At 37.8% G+C, this 14,810-nt stretch overlaps 1 protein-coding gene across 3 annotated transcripts in view; it reads left to right on the top strand.

Moving 5' to 3' along the window:
- The window catches only part of PCDH10 (protocadherin 10), a 69,170-nt gene that overhangs the window by 16,331 nt on the left and 38,029 nt on the right, over positions 1 to 14,810 (top strand). For 2 of the 3 annotated variants that reach the window (XM_089525794.1, XM_089525795.1), the window contains exon 4: positions 3,316 to 3,621. In XM_089525794.1, the coding sequence (XP_089381920.1) occupies positions 3,316 to 3,621 (306 nt within the window). Of the gene's footprint in view, positions 1 to 3,315; positions 3,622 to 14,629; positions 14,809 to 14,810 lie in introns of all 3 variants that reach the window. The other variant, XR_016281337.1, reaches the window with a different exon arrangement.

Raw genomic sequence — 14,810 nt, 5'->3', positions numbered from 1 at the left:
AGATCTATATCTCCTTTCTTACATTCTTTCATTTAAATGATGCTAAAATGGCATTCAGAATAATTTAACACTTTGGCTGAGATCCAGAGATATACTTCAGTGTTAGAAACCCATAGAAACAGGAGGTTTTTTCACCATCTATAGTCCTCTGTGGCATCATAATCCTGTTAAAGATGGTGACCAAGCCATCCCAAGCAGTTTTTAATTAGAGTGTATTGAATGGTAAGGGTACAGGAGGAAGGGGGACATTACTGGTTCTTGCAGAAGGACCTGGATATCATGGAGGTCCTGGGCTCTATATGCCACTGAATTTAATGGAACATAATTCTGATAAGTTATACCATATATAAGATTGTTCTGTTGTATTTCTTTGATCCTACATTTCAACACTTGCTAGCAATAGCAGTCTAACAGTGCAATTATGTACATGTCTACTTAGAAATAGGGCACATTATTTTCAGTCTCACTTTCTTCCCTGGTGAATGTGTAGATTACAGACTTAAAGTGCTTAACTGGAGTTGAATCATACCTTTAATTTGTAGTAGTGCATTTGTACATTTACATATATTGAATTACACTGTTATTTAATTTGTTTGGTTGACTGCAGTTGGCAGCAGAAATCAAAGGAGTCTGCAGTTTAAAACCTGATATGAACTTGTAAACAGCAGGTAGTTTCAACTAAAAAAGCTAAATTGGCGAAGGGAAATTAAATGGGAGCTTTGTTCTTGGATAATTTAAAAAAAACAACACACACACACAGTTTTTTCACTATAGGAGAAAAATAGCCTTGTTTTATACTGTTCCTAACATTTTGGCATCATTTTCAGAAACTGAATTTCATTCTTACTGAAGCTGTAATGAAATTTGGAATCTTTGTAGATAATATTATGACTTTTCTCCTTACATTTCATTCATTTATTCTGAAATATAAATGCTAATGTGATATTAAAATATTTTCAACTGTAATATCTGCTGGAAAATTGACGAGAAAAATGTATAGACAAATAATACTGCTAAAGAAATGTTGAAATTATTCCTAGATCCCCCCCCCCCCTTTTTAATTATCTTGTGTTCCACCACCAAAATTTGAGTTGGCAATTTATTTTGCTAACCATTTGTATGTCTTCCATGCCATTCTTCTCCTAACTATTTAATCCCAGCTTCTATTCAGGTTTGCATTCTTCAACAGCTCACCGCTTAGTAATTTACTTCAAGTCTGGAAGTACTTGACTTGAGCATGCCAATTATCAGTAGGTTACAATCAAAGCCAGATTTTGTATTGCACATAGCTTAATTTAAAATAAAAATTGTCATTATAACATGAGATTAATCTGAGGCAAATCCCGTTGTATGTTTCCAGTTCTCAAGCACTTGGTAACTTTGTGGGATTTCTTATCTCCAGAAAATTTGCTCAAGCATTGCTTCTACTTACATGCATCAGTTCAAAATTGAAAGGCATAACAGAATTTTAAACATTAATCTTTGCTTCAGGGATATAGCTAATGATGTATTTTGTAGCTTTGGTTGCATACCCTTTTAGCAAAAATGCGGGCTTTTCTCCCCAGAAAATGTAGCCATCTGCCATTTTCAAATTCTAACAAAGAAGAGCTACATAGTTTAAAGGACCTGTGGTAAATAACTCCTAATCTTTACAATTAGTGGTATGCCAACTGAGTGGCAATGCTTCCATAATGCATTGCCAGTAATTCTTAGGCTTGGCCCATGGTTTTGTGAATTTTCAAACTATAGTTTATGGCAGCTTTTGTCAACTTCCTTTTCTGTGGAGGAATGCTTGAAATAGTGTTGAGGTCTCAGGGAACCCTTCCATAAAAATTATTATATCTAAAGCTAAAAAAAGTGTGATCATGATCTCTTATGGAAATCTTGGTGTCCTTTCATGAAACCCTAGGACTCTAGGGATCCCTGGTTAGAAAGTCTGGTCTATGGTGAAGAACAACTCATGGTGGCTTGGTCATGTGGACTGTTGATTCTAAAAATTATCTTTAATGTTAAAGTGTTATGGTGTCTGGGGCTCATATGGTGGCGTATGTGTGAAGGTAATGTGAAAGTCAGAGAGCTAGTGGTGTAGTGGTTTGAGGGTTGGACTACAACTCTGGAGATCCGGGTTTGATTTCCTGCTCAGCCATGGAAACCCAGTGGGTGACACTTATAATAGGTTTGTCTTAGGGTTGCTATAAGTCAGAAACAACTGGAAGACACACAATAATAACAAGAATTTGAAGTCACTGTTTTAAAACTAGATTAAGATTATCTTCATCTATTAAATTTTATATTCTCCTCTAAAACATTTCATTTAATCCACTCCCCACAGCAAAGCTATGAGAAACAGCTTTCTTCTACTGAACTCTTACTTTATTCTTCTTAACATCACTTTGAGTAAACACTGGTCATTCCATTCTTCTCTAAAGACTTCAGACATTGCTGCTGCTTCAAGAAACCTGCCCCAGTGGTTTAAGTATTCAGTCAGACTATTGAAATTCCAATCGGAAGATAGTCAATGGCTTGTCATTTGAAAACTTAATAGCTTTAAAGGATTTGTAAGCAAACTGTTTCGTGTTGGCAAGAGCCTGTGCTTGCTGGTATAGAGTAAACATTAATACATTTTGTCAATAGTATCTGGATCTGTGTCACATTGGACTTGAGCTTTCCCCAGTGTCACTAATTACAGTTATTTCACCATAGGCTTTTCTACAGCTCCAAATGTGGGTTAGGAGGTTGCTAGAGTAGCAGAAATTATCTTGAAAGAAATGGCAATGAGAATTTGCTCTTTTAGGGGATAATCCTTGCTCCAAATACTTGATTTGTAGCCTGTCTATATGTGGATATTTCCAGGGACATCCTCCACTTCCCTCCTTGGTAGTAAAATCTAGGTGAAGAAGAGTAGACAATATTTTCACAATCAGATCTTTTTTCAGCATTGCATCTCCCCTTTTTTGTCATAGTAAGCCCTTGTTAACTATGACTGGGCATCAGCCTAATGGCAGCAGTTCCTTCAGTGACGTGTTTCTTGATGGCTTGGAGGAGGTTCACATTTTTAATAATAACAATCCCATTTATCATTATTGCTTTGCTAGCTGTGGAGATCTCTAGCACTTCCTTTCCTTTTTAATGCTGATGCTGCCACTTTTCTTTTCTTCTTTTCTTTTTGGAAGACAAAATGATCAAATTTCTTTATTGGTAGAATGGTGATTGGAAAAAAAAGTATTTTTGACCACCATGCTCATATAAATCTATCAGCAGCTAGTGATGATGCTGAAGATTATATCTGCAGTTTTCTCTCTTTCCTGCTTGCAGGCATGGATCTCTTCTCTAATTGCACGGAGGAATGTAAAGCTTTGGGCCACTCGGATCGGTGCTGGATGCCCTCTTTTGTCCCTTCCGATGGACGCCAGGCTGCGGATTACCGCAGCAATCTTCATGTACCCGGTATGGACTCTGTTCCAGACACTGAAGTGTTTGAAACACCAGAAGCCCAGCCAGGGGCAGAGAGGTCCTTCTCCACCTTTGGCAAAGAGAAGGCCCTTCACGGCACTCTGGAGAGGAAGGAACTGGATGGACTGCTGTCTAATACACGAGCGCCTTACAAACCACCATATTTGAGTAAGTACTGTTCCAAAGGCTGCTAGAGAGTGTTCCATTTATGAGAATCAAACTCCATTCCCCAGTGTGCTTGCTAGGAGTAGAGAAATATACCAGAGGCAATAGGGGGAAAACCCTGAATCCCTTTGGATTGAGAATCACTGAAGAGAGCAATGTTGAATTTTCTTTCTTTCTTTTTTTTTTTTAAAAAAAAACCCAAACATCTGTGGCATTTAAAAATTTATCACCTCTAGGAACTTGTTGAAGATGGATCGGTAAAAACAAAATGCCTATGCTGATTTTTTCTGGAACTGATGCCTTAGTGATTTTTCTTTCAAGTAAATAATTAGCAAGACAAGTATTTCTTCATATTTGTAGCTATCTGTGGTGCCTCTTGATTGAAACTTCTTGCTGCACCAAACTGTTTTGTACCATGGATGGTTTGTTCCCATTGAGCAAGGCCTGGAGATCATCCTATGTGAGTCATATTTTCCTGCTGTTCCCTCTACCTTTTATTTCCTTGGACTTGAATATTCTATTCTTATGCTTCTTGATAGTGTGGTGTTTATATATGACAAAGAAGAGAAGCTTGGGAAAGTTATTTCATTATTCATTTCAGATACTTTGCTAGGTGGAGTCTACTGAAGTCACTCTTTGGCCCAAGATGCTAGATCATTATCTTTACCAGCACTTTATATTTTATTATGAGATAATAAAAAGTCTTCCTTTGATTACAAGTCTGAATGATGATTCTAATCGTATGTGTGAATGGGTCTTTGGAGAGCAACATAGTATTAGTAAAAACTTTGCTTTGATTTAGTAAGTTTCAGTGGCTTCAAAAAGAGATTGTTTTGAAATCAATATTATAACAGTGGTTATGTCACTATTCAAATACATAGTCACATGTTTCATACTTCATTTTGGTGAGGTTTTTCTTAAAAAAAAAAAAAAAAAAAGGAAACACGCCCCTCTCCAAGTTTTCTCTCTTGGGGATAGTCTATTGTAAAATGGTAGTTCTGTCTTTTAGTCTGATTTATTATATCATATTATATTTCAACTTGTAGACTGAGTTGAGCAGAGCAGAAATAAATCAGCCTCGTGATTTATTTATTTAGTTACCAGCTCCTAATGTTGAAGCACATAACTTTTTCTGAAACAGCCAGCTAGGCTGCCTTTGAACTTAATGATCTAGAGGAGAAAAGCTTGTGTTCATCTCATGAGCCATTTCAAGAACTTCCTAGACTGTGATACTACTTTTTAAGTCAAATGTTCTTTTAACAACCTAAATTCAAATGTTCCCATCCCACTGCATTGTATGTCTCATGGCACCTAGGCTTGATCATTTTATAAAACAATCAGATATTTCACTTGAGTAGCTGAAGAGCTATCTTTACAAGGACAAACTGATATCTGAATGTATATAAAAACAGTTTGTAATTAGAATCCATCACTTTCTTATGCCGTAGTATTTTTGATATGGAGTACACTATAAGCCAGCTTTCTTCTAGTTTATTTTCTTGCAAGCTGTGTCTTCTACCTTTGAAGCATTTTTTGTATTTGATATATATTTCAGGTGTGAGTTGGGAAAGGGAAAGGATCATCTTGTTTTGGGATAATGGGATTACATTCTATCCTATACTCTGCTAAACCTATAATCTACTATTACATAGCTGGTTTTGTTATATTTACTTGCAATTATTACTTCTTTAATAGAATATTGGGTTTTGAAATGCATATAAAGTAGGGGCTATTTTAAAAAAAGAAGAAGAGAAAGCTATTGAAGTATTTTGTAGAGCTGTAAAAATATTCCACAGTGAATAACATTCATTGAATGCAACAAGTGAAGAGACCATTCTCAGTTCAATTCTAAATAAGCCAGCAGAGTGGTAACCATGGCAGAGCTAGCAGCTGAGTAATAGTGACCACAACGTAATTAAGTTTACTGTTCTCTTGGGGCAGATTGCACACAAAAAAACCGATTAAAGAAACATTGAAATCTACAAAAGGAATTAAACAAACACATAATTGAGAAAACACTAAATCTGCAGTTAAAGCATTAATCAAATCAGTGTTGGGTTCATGGAGCTGTGTACTTGAGTTAGAAACATTTTTTATTTCACATTTTGTTTTGTTTTTAATTTATGAAAGAATGAGCAACATGCTTAGTTTATTGGTCAGAACAAATATTTATTACCTAGGAGAGGTGTAATTAACTGCTAGAGATGGAGTGAGACATATCTAGAACTTGCCTTAACACCCCCCCCCCACCCCATATATCTGTTTGCTTCCAATATTTTGGTCCAGTTTATTCCAAAATAAGCCAGCTCCATTTGAGTTTAATAGAGAGATAGGTCTCAGAAACAGTGTTCAGAGCAATGGAAAGGAACACTGAAAAGGCTACAGTGTATGAGCACATGCCATGTGTAATCACATGCTAAATTGGTAATTAAGAAGGAAGCATGGATTGGTAGATGTGAGAAATAAGTAGAGATTGGAAGAAACCCCTTGAAGGGGTTTCATTTTTTTTAAAAAAATCATTTGAAAACAGTAAAATAGCTTCTTAAAAACAAAAAACAAACCTCTAAAATATCAAAATGCCCATGAAGTAATTTATGCCTCCCCCATAATCTGTAAATGCTTTTTAGTATGTAGAAAAAAGAGGAAAAAAATAATGCAAAAGTAAAAGAATGTTGTTGCCTTGTCAGTCCCAAAGTGATGTATACAGATAGTTTGTTCTAGTAATACATTACTTCCAAAGTCTGGGAAGAAGGTAATTTAGGCTGTGTGTGAGTAGTGCTCTTGTCAGTAGTTGCTAGTTTAATTCCATCATGTTAGCCACAAAATGCATGTATAACAACATGTATTCCACATGGCAAAACTGCAAGGTACATAACAGATGAATAGCTTTACAAAGTAAGTAGGAAACATAAAGTGAATTATTGTTAATTGAAGAAAATACAGTGTAATGTATTTCTAATACAACTTGTCAGTATGATAAAAATGAATATCTTGACCACCACTGAACATTATTTGAAAGGTTGAGAAAATGCATAGAATTGATCTGGCTTATGGATCAGTTTACAGGTTTAAGTACATCTTGAAGAAGTTGATAGGACAGATGTCTACATTTTTTAACTTCTTATCAGGTAACAATGAAGAGGCTGTATCTGAAGAAGAGAAGTCAAGTGACAAAGTGCTGGAACAAATTGACACATTAAATAAAAATAAGTTGCTTACACCAGATGGTGTTCATCCAACAGATGAAAGAATTTTCATCTGAAATGTTGACTTGGTTTCCAAAAATCCCAGTCTAAGGTTACAGTGTCCGATGCTCTAGATAAAATTAAATTTAGAAAAACATATTTCACTTTAAAATACTTTTAAATCTTATAACCATAACAAATACTATTAGTTTAGAAAATTAATGTTAAAATACAAGAGAATGCACAAGAGCTGGAACTGTTAAATCACCAGAGAGAGAAGAACGAAGTGTGTTCTTTCTAATCATATTGATCAAGGCAAAATTGGAGAAAAGGAGCTATGTGTTATCAAAGCACTGTATCTCCACTGATATGAATGATAGATTCTGTTTTTACAGAGGATGTTCTGGAGAAAGGAAAACTATTAATGAACATATGTTTCATAACAGCAAAAAAATCCCCACTGTGTTTGTGGGCAAGAGTGGGGCAAAAATGTAAAAAAAGTAGCGAGAGGTTAAATGGGGAGAGAGTAGTCCCTAGAAGAAATTAGACATTGGCTGAGATCCTACATGGCTGAGTATAAGGGTGACCAGAATGATGAAAGGTCTGGAAACCATGCCCTATGAGGCGTGGCTTGAAGAACTGGGTATGTTTAGCATGGGGAAAAGACATTTAAAATGTGACATGAAAGCCATGTTTAACTATATGAAATACCATCATATTAAAGATGGAGCAAGCTTTTTTTCTGCTGCTGCAGAGACTAGGACACAGAACAATGGTTTCAAAATACAGGAAAAGAAATTACACTTAAGCATTGGTAAGAAGTTCCTGATGGTAAGAGTTATTCAACAGCGGAATATGCTGTCTCAGAGTGTGATGGAGTCTCCTTCTTTGGAGGCTTTTAAACAGAGGCTGGATGGCCATCTGTCTGGAATGCTTTGACTGTGTACATGTCAGGTGGTTGGATTGGATGGCCTGTGAGCTCTCTTCTAACTCTATGATTCTGTGATTCTATAGAATCTTCATTAGGGCTTTCCTGTTACCAGCCCTAGGATTACCCTTTGTTCTGTGATAGCTTCTTCCATAGCTATTCTATGGCTGGTGAAAAGCAGGGAAATCAAAGAAGTGTCTGCTGTGTCTCTATAGCCAAATGAAGACTGAAGACATATTCCACCAAAATTTGCTAGCATCTTGCAGAGGTCTCAGCAGAATTATGGCTATGGGAGTTATGGTACTATGACCAGATGCTTCTGTGATCCCCTTTGCTCTCCACTAGCAATGGATTGGTGGTGGTGGTGGGAGCTTTTGCACCACATTTAGATGGAGAAAGAGAAAAAACCCATATACAAATATAAAATGGGCCTCTTGTTGTTGTGCCTCTTCAAGTCTTTCCCAACCTATGGTGACCCTGAGGTGAATCTATCATGGGTGAACCTGTCTTTGCAAGGTAGGCAGAAAGGGTTTGTTTTTGCCTTTCTCTGAGTCTGAGAGAGTATGACTTGCCCAACCAATAGATTTCCATCGTTCAATAGGTATTCAAACTCTGGTCTCTAGAGTCATAATCTAGTGCTCAAATCATTGCACCACATTGCTTCCATATATCACTAACAGGATGTTGTCCACTGTGCATCAAATTTTTAATTTTAGCTTGAAGAATCTGAAATAGCAGAGACACATAGTGCTTTGAAAGCAGATAGATGTGGTTCTTTAAAGTAGAAATGTGATATTCTGTTTCAGTTCTTCAGCTGACTATCAACAAAGAACCAAAGTAAGTAGATCCTAAGAATTTTGGACCATAAAACCTATAGTGGTCAATAACACTAGTCCAATAGTGGTCAATGACACTAGATTTGACTTTATAGCAAAGTCACAGAACTAATTCTGTCATAAATTATTGCAAATCCCTGGAACCAGATGCATCAGTACATTGCTGTTTAAGGGGAAAGCACAACTGGTTTCTTTAAAATGCTATGCTAGCCTTTGGTGACCAAATCATACCTGATGGTATGTTATTAGACTCAAGTTGGCATGCATTTTAAATGTCTAGGTGAAGAGTGGCTACAGTCTTTCATATATGACCCTAGTTTTCTTGCCTTCATGCCAGGTAAAATTCAATCATACATTCAACAGCCTTTTACATTTCAGCTGATGAGTTATAAAAGGTTACTTATTGCTACCCACATTCAGTGAGCCACCAATACATTGGGTCTTCTCAGGTCCATAGCTGTCCCAAAGCTGTCTTTCACACCTTAAAAAGCTAAACTTGATTTTTAAAAAAATCAATAATGAAGGTCAGGAAACTCTTAGGAGTACCATTCAGTGCAATGCAAGAGACTGCAGTTAAAAGTGAAATAGAAGAAAATCGTTTAGCATTTGTGTTCGTGCTGTAGGAGCTTTTAGATCTTCTATGTCAGAGGTGGGGAAAGTGTATCCTATAGGCAACATGTGCCCCCAGCTCCATTCTGAAGTCCCCAAAGCCCCTAATGCATCATAAATGAAACCAAAGTCATCACCACAAAAAATCTGTGGCAAATTGAAGCTATAGATTATATTGCAATCTGTTCCTTGCTCTACCCTCTTTCCTTTTAATGATAATACCTGCTGGAGGAAATGCGGGTTTAAAAGCTTCCAGGGAGAAGCAGGGGGTTAGAATTATATAGCTCCAAGGCTATACAAAATTTTTCGGTTTCCTTTAATGGCAGTGCTGCCAGCATTGGTGGGAATAAACAAAAGCTGCCAACTCACTGCTCCTAAATCCATTTCTGTGATGTATTCAAAATGAAACCAATTCCAACAAGCTCAAAGCTAAACTAACTCTGTCCCGGGACAGACTTGCCACACTGCAGAATTAAAGCAATTTGACACCAGTCTAACTTCCAAGACTCAATGGTCCAGAATTCTGGAATTAATAGTTTGGTGAGGTACCAAAGCTTTCAGACAGAGAAGGCTAAATATTTCACAAAACTTCAAATCCCAGAAATTCATAGCATTATTATGTCAGTTAAACTGGTGTCAAACTGCTTTATTTCTGCAAGTGTGGCAGCACTTAAAGAGAGACTGAGAGGCAGTGCACACCGACACTTTTTGCCGGCCTGACTGCAGAGTAGGGCTGAACTAGGGCTGAGCATCCACATGCCCCAGCCCTAGTTTCACTGCTCGGCTGCCATCATGGCACGCACCCATCCATACGGTGTGCAACATGATGACATCCATGGCACACAGCACCCAAACAGTGCTGTCTGGAAAGGGAATCATCATGGTGTGTGTGTGCGCCAATGACGCCCCTTCCAGGAAGCTGCTCAGAGCAGCTTCTTTTGGGGTGTGGATCGGTGCCGCAGTTTGCAACTGCTCTGGCACCAATCCAGGGCATACAGGGGTGGTGTTTAGTTGCCCATCTATATAGCACCTGAGATCTAATCTGTACTGTTATTTGGCACCACTTTAACTGCCATGGTCCAGTGCTATGGAATTATGGAATTTGTTGTTTTGTGAGATATTTAGCATTCTCTATCAGAGAACTTTGGTGATGCAACAAACTTCAGATCCCAGGATTCCACAGGATGGAGCCATGACAATTAAATCTGTGTCAAATTGTATTATTTTTGCACTATAGATTAGATCCGAAAAGCTGATCTTGGCTCCCTGTTTTTCTGTGCTTTGCAAACATCTGTGCAGAAGCCTCTGAAAACCTCTCTCATATGTCTTTACCCTCCAAGAGTGGAATCTGGATCGGTACTTTGTAGCAGTAGCCTGCATAGTGTGAAACCATGTCTGCAAAAGCCTCAGCAAACATTCCTGCCCACCCCCCACGTTCCAAGAGCCAGATTCTGGTTCCATAGTTTATGAAAAGATTGAGCAACCTGTGCAGAGATCTCTGCAGAAGCCCTTGACAGCTTCTCATTCCCTCCCCTTTCCTCCCCACCTTACAAGAGCAGTAGCCCCGCACCCTTTCCAAACTGGTACTTAAAAAGTAGTTTGAGTGTTGGATTACAACTCTAGAGACAAGGGTTTTGTTCCCAGCTTGGCCATGAAATCCACTGATGGCCTTGGGCAAGTCACATGCTCTCAGCTTCAGGGGAAGGCAATGGCAAACCTCCTCTGAATGAATTTTGCCAGGAAAACCCCATGATAGGTTGATCTTAAGGTTGCCATAAGTCAGAAACTACTTGAAGGCACCCAACAACAGAGAAGTGTTGAATTTTTAGTAAATAGCATTTTCTCAATATCTTCTGCTTCAGTGAATAAATCTGCCAGTAATGAACAGAAACAGAATAATAATAATAATAATAATAATAATAATAATATAAAATTTATTTATAGCCCACCTCTCCAATGAGATCAAGGCTTACAACATTAAAATATAAATACAATACAATGGCGCGTTACAGACCGCCCCTTTGAGGCGGCCTGTACCCGCCCCTTTCCCCGGGGTATCGGGGCCTCAGTGGCCAGAACGGCAGCCTCTGAGGCCCCAATCTGCTGCTTTCCAGGCTGCAGGGAAGCAGCAAAAGGCTGCTTCCCCGCAGCCTGGAAAGGGGTGTCCTTGGGGCTTGAAGCCCCAAGGACACCCCGTGGCGGCGGGGAGGAGAAGAAAGGGGCCGCTTGGCCCCTTTCTCCTTTGCATCGCTGGGCACATCTGTGTGAAGGCTGCGCCCAGCGGCGCAAACCAAGAAGGAGCTCGGAAACGGAGCGACGACGTCACGTCCACGCCGCCCCGTATAGAGGCGGAGCGGTCATGACGTCGTCATGGTGGCCCCCATGTAGATGGGGCGTCGCCATTTTGTTCGGACTCAGTCCGTACTAGGGTTAGGGGGGTGCGGAAGCACCGCACCTTCCTAACCCTAATACGGACTGACTACGTACTTTCATGGTGGTCTGTAACCCGCCAATACCATCTTTTTAAAGCAGTCAAGATTAGTAATATACCAGATCTCCTTGGCAGGCCATACCATAACCTGGGAGCGGCAGACAAAAAGACCCTTTGGGCATCATTGGGGTGTGGGGGGGATGTGGGCACTGCACCAGGTGACACCCTAAGAGGGGTGACACCACTGTTCCTCAAACTCTTACCTTTTGGCATACTCAGGCTGTGGCACTCACCTGCTTCCCTTTAAAATCCTTTAAGAGATACTGTGGGGTGAAGCTCAGTGGGAAGAGAAAGGAGAGGCTCTGGAATTTTTAAAAATTAAAATTTCAAATTTCATTTTAAAAATAAATAAATAGTATTTTTTTAAAAAAAAATTAAACTTGCTCTTAGGGGATTAAAATCAAAGGAATGCTTCATGCAGTAACATACAGGAAAAAAGAGGTATGTTATAAGGACAGATATAGAAGATGTATTGACCTATCAAACTTTATTTTTTTAAAAAAAATCTCTTTAAATTTTTTTTAGAAACATCACACTTTAACCACATCACTAAACATATGTAAATACGTTTAGGTTGTGCATATGAAATTGTAATTTGAAGGTATAATTTTAATTTTGCCAGTTGTTTACATCACAACTATTAGCACTACATTCAGTGGCATATGGGAATTATGATTTACGAGTAACATTAGTGCAGAAAAGCATTACTGAGGATTATGTATGGGGTGAAATGGGAGAAAGTGAATGGTGGTGGTGGTGGGGTGACACCATGAGTTACTGCATCGAGTGACATCAACCCTATCGATGTCACTGGTGGAGAGGAAATACCCACTCGCATTATTAGTGAAGGAGGAGGTGGAGGTAGTTTTTTCCTATTTTGAGTTTTTAACACTCAGAATAAAAATAAGATGTGGGGAATATGGGACCAGTGAAGGGGTTCTCAATAGGGGTGGAAGGCCGTGCAACCCCACAGACTCTGGCAGTTACCCATCACTATTGTATATGTCAGCTAGGCCTCAATGACCATGACAGAATATTATGTTATTCACACATTTAGTCATGCTATTCACATTTGATAACAGACTTGTGATTTATTTAGTTGTTTATTTTAATGGAAAGTAACATGAACAGAAATACAACATGAACTGGTACTCTTATACCAATAACTGAAACATCTGCTACCACTAAAGCACACGTGAACTCTTTATGTTTTCTAGTGCCTGTACCAGGCAGAAAATTAACAGAAGTATCTATAACTAGCCCAATTAAAAATACAATTTAAAAAAAATCCTTTAAGGCTGCAGTTCTATAACCTGAATTCATTATGACTTACTTCTGAATAGTCATGCCAGTGATTTGCACTGTCAAGTTACAGTGTTATATGTACATACCTTAAATTAAGCTTTATTGAACTAGCTACATAATATAATATGTAATTTTAATGTAGCACTTTCTTAATAATCAGTATTTTTAATAAGTAAAGAGAATTCTATTAAAATAGTTTTATTTTTCCTTTTTAAAAAGTGGGTAGTAATGCAATCTCATATGAATCACTTTAATCAATTTTTAGGAAGTTTGAAATGATTCTCTATCTCATACACACCTCTTTTAGTTATTTTATGGATTTGTTTTAGTTACTTGCTCTTAGGGGATTAAAACCAAAGGAATGTTTCATGCAGTAATAGAAAAAAAGAGTTATATGGACAGATATAGAAGATGTATTGACCTATTGAGCTTTATTTCTTGGAATGAAGTTGCTAATTTTTATTTAGAAGGACAGTATTCAACATGAAACTAGAAAATTCTCTAAATATTCAAAGAAACAGTGATGAAATAGTTAATCATAGAAAAATGCTGACAGTCTGAACATAGTGTTCTGTTTTTAATTACAAATCAGTAATAGTCTGATAAATTTCTGAATCATGCTTTAATAATAAAATAAAAAGAACAAACAGGAAAAAAACCTAGGAAAAATATATTTCCACCTTTCTAATTTTAGCCATGCGATTTACAAAATAGCTATTGCACACAGTAATTGCCTGCATTTCTTTGTGTGGTAAAGACAGTGGAGAGAGCTTGGCAGTATGCCTCTATAATATATAAAAAGGACATAGATGATTCAGTGCCATTGATTTACATTTGCAAAGTACCTTTCATCCAGAATGACTAGAAACCTCTTAACAAAACTAAGAATAGGTAACATTAGCTCACTACTGTATGGACGTCACTTCTGTAAAGAAATGCTGTACATTACTAACAGCCAGGGCTGGGTTTTGTTCATAGAGAAGCTGACAATTAGCAGCTTGGCTTCACCTGTGTAAATTTTAAGAGAATTATTTTATAGTATTATGGAATTTTACAGATTAATTTGTAGGATTTCTATTTCTATAATTTCTTAACTGAAAGACAGCACTGTAATGTCATTGATTTAGGATATGGAATGTAAAATCTAAATCATGAAACATGAGTATGAACAGTATGGTCCTCCAGCTGTGGTTGAACAGTTCCCAGCACTCCGTTTTCTTCTATCTAGTTCTTCTCAGAGTTACTGTTCAATTATATCTGGGGTATCATAGAAGCATTAGAAAAATATCATTTATTAGAATTCCCGCAGCAGAGATCTTCAACATACAGAACACACAAAGGGACTGTTGGAAAATTATGAGAACTCTGTCATTATGGGCAGACAGCACAAAATAAGTACATGCTAGCACTGTTGATTCTTTCAGCACCCCACATACCATCTTTGCCATTTTTACTGGAGATGAAAACTTCTCCTGGTAGATGGAACTTCTTCCATCCTGAAGCAGATAGATAATAGGGCTTGATATCATGTTTTAAAAAATCTGTATTTTGGAGATAAAATTTTCTTGTAAATATGTTTCTCTTTGACGTTTTTTTCTGGGCAGTCTACTGCAACTTGCTTATATTTTTGCTTCTACTCTGATACTACTATCTTAAGGTCCCTGGTTCCAAAACATCCATCTTGACTTAAGAAGACTTTCTTTCAAGTGCCTTCATTCGTCACAAGAAGGAACCATATGAAGAGCAACAAATTAAACCAGATCTCTGAGAAGCCCTTGTCTCCTTCCACATCAGCTGCTTAGACATGTACAGGAACACAAGCTTGTGCCAGGAAAAGT

This window comes from Sceloporus occidentalis, unplaced genomic scaffold (genome assembly GCF_023333645.1).
Source record: "Sceloporus occidentalis isolate IW3139 unplaced genomic scaffold, rSceOcc1.0.p SCAF_5, whole genome shotgun sequence".
NCBI classification, from domain to species: Eukaryota; Metazoa; Chordata; class Lepidosauria; order Squamata; family Phrynosomatidae; genus Sceloporus; species Sceloporus occidentalis.
This window is presented reverse-complemented; position numbering and strand designations above follow the sequence as displayed.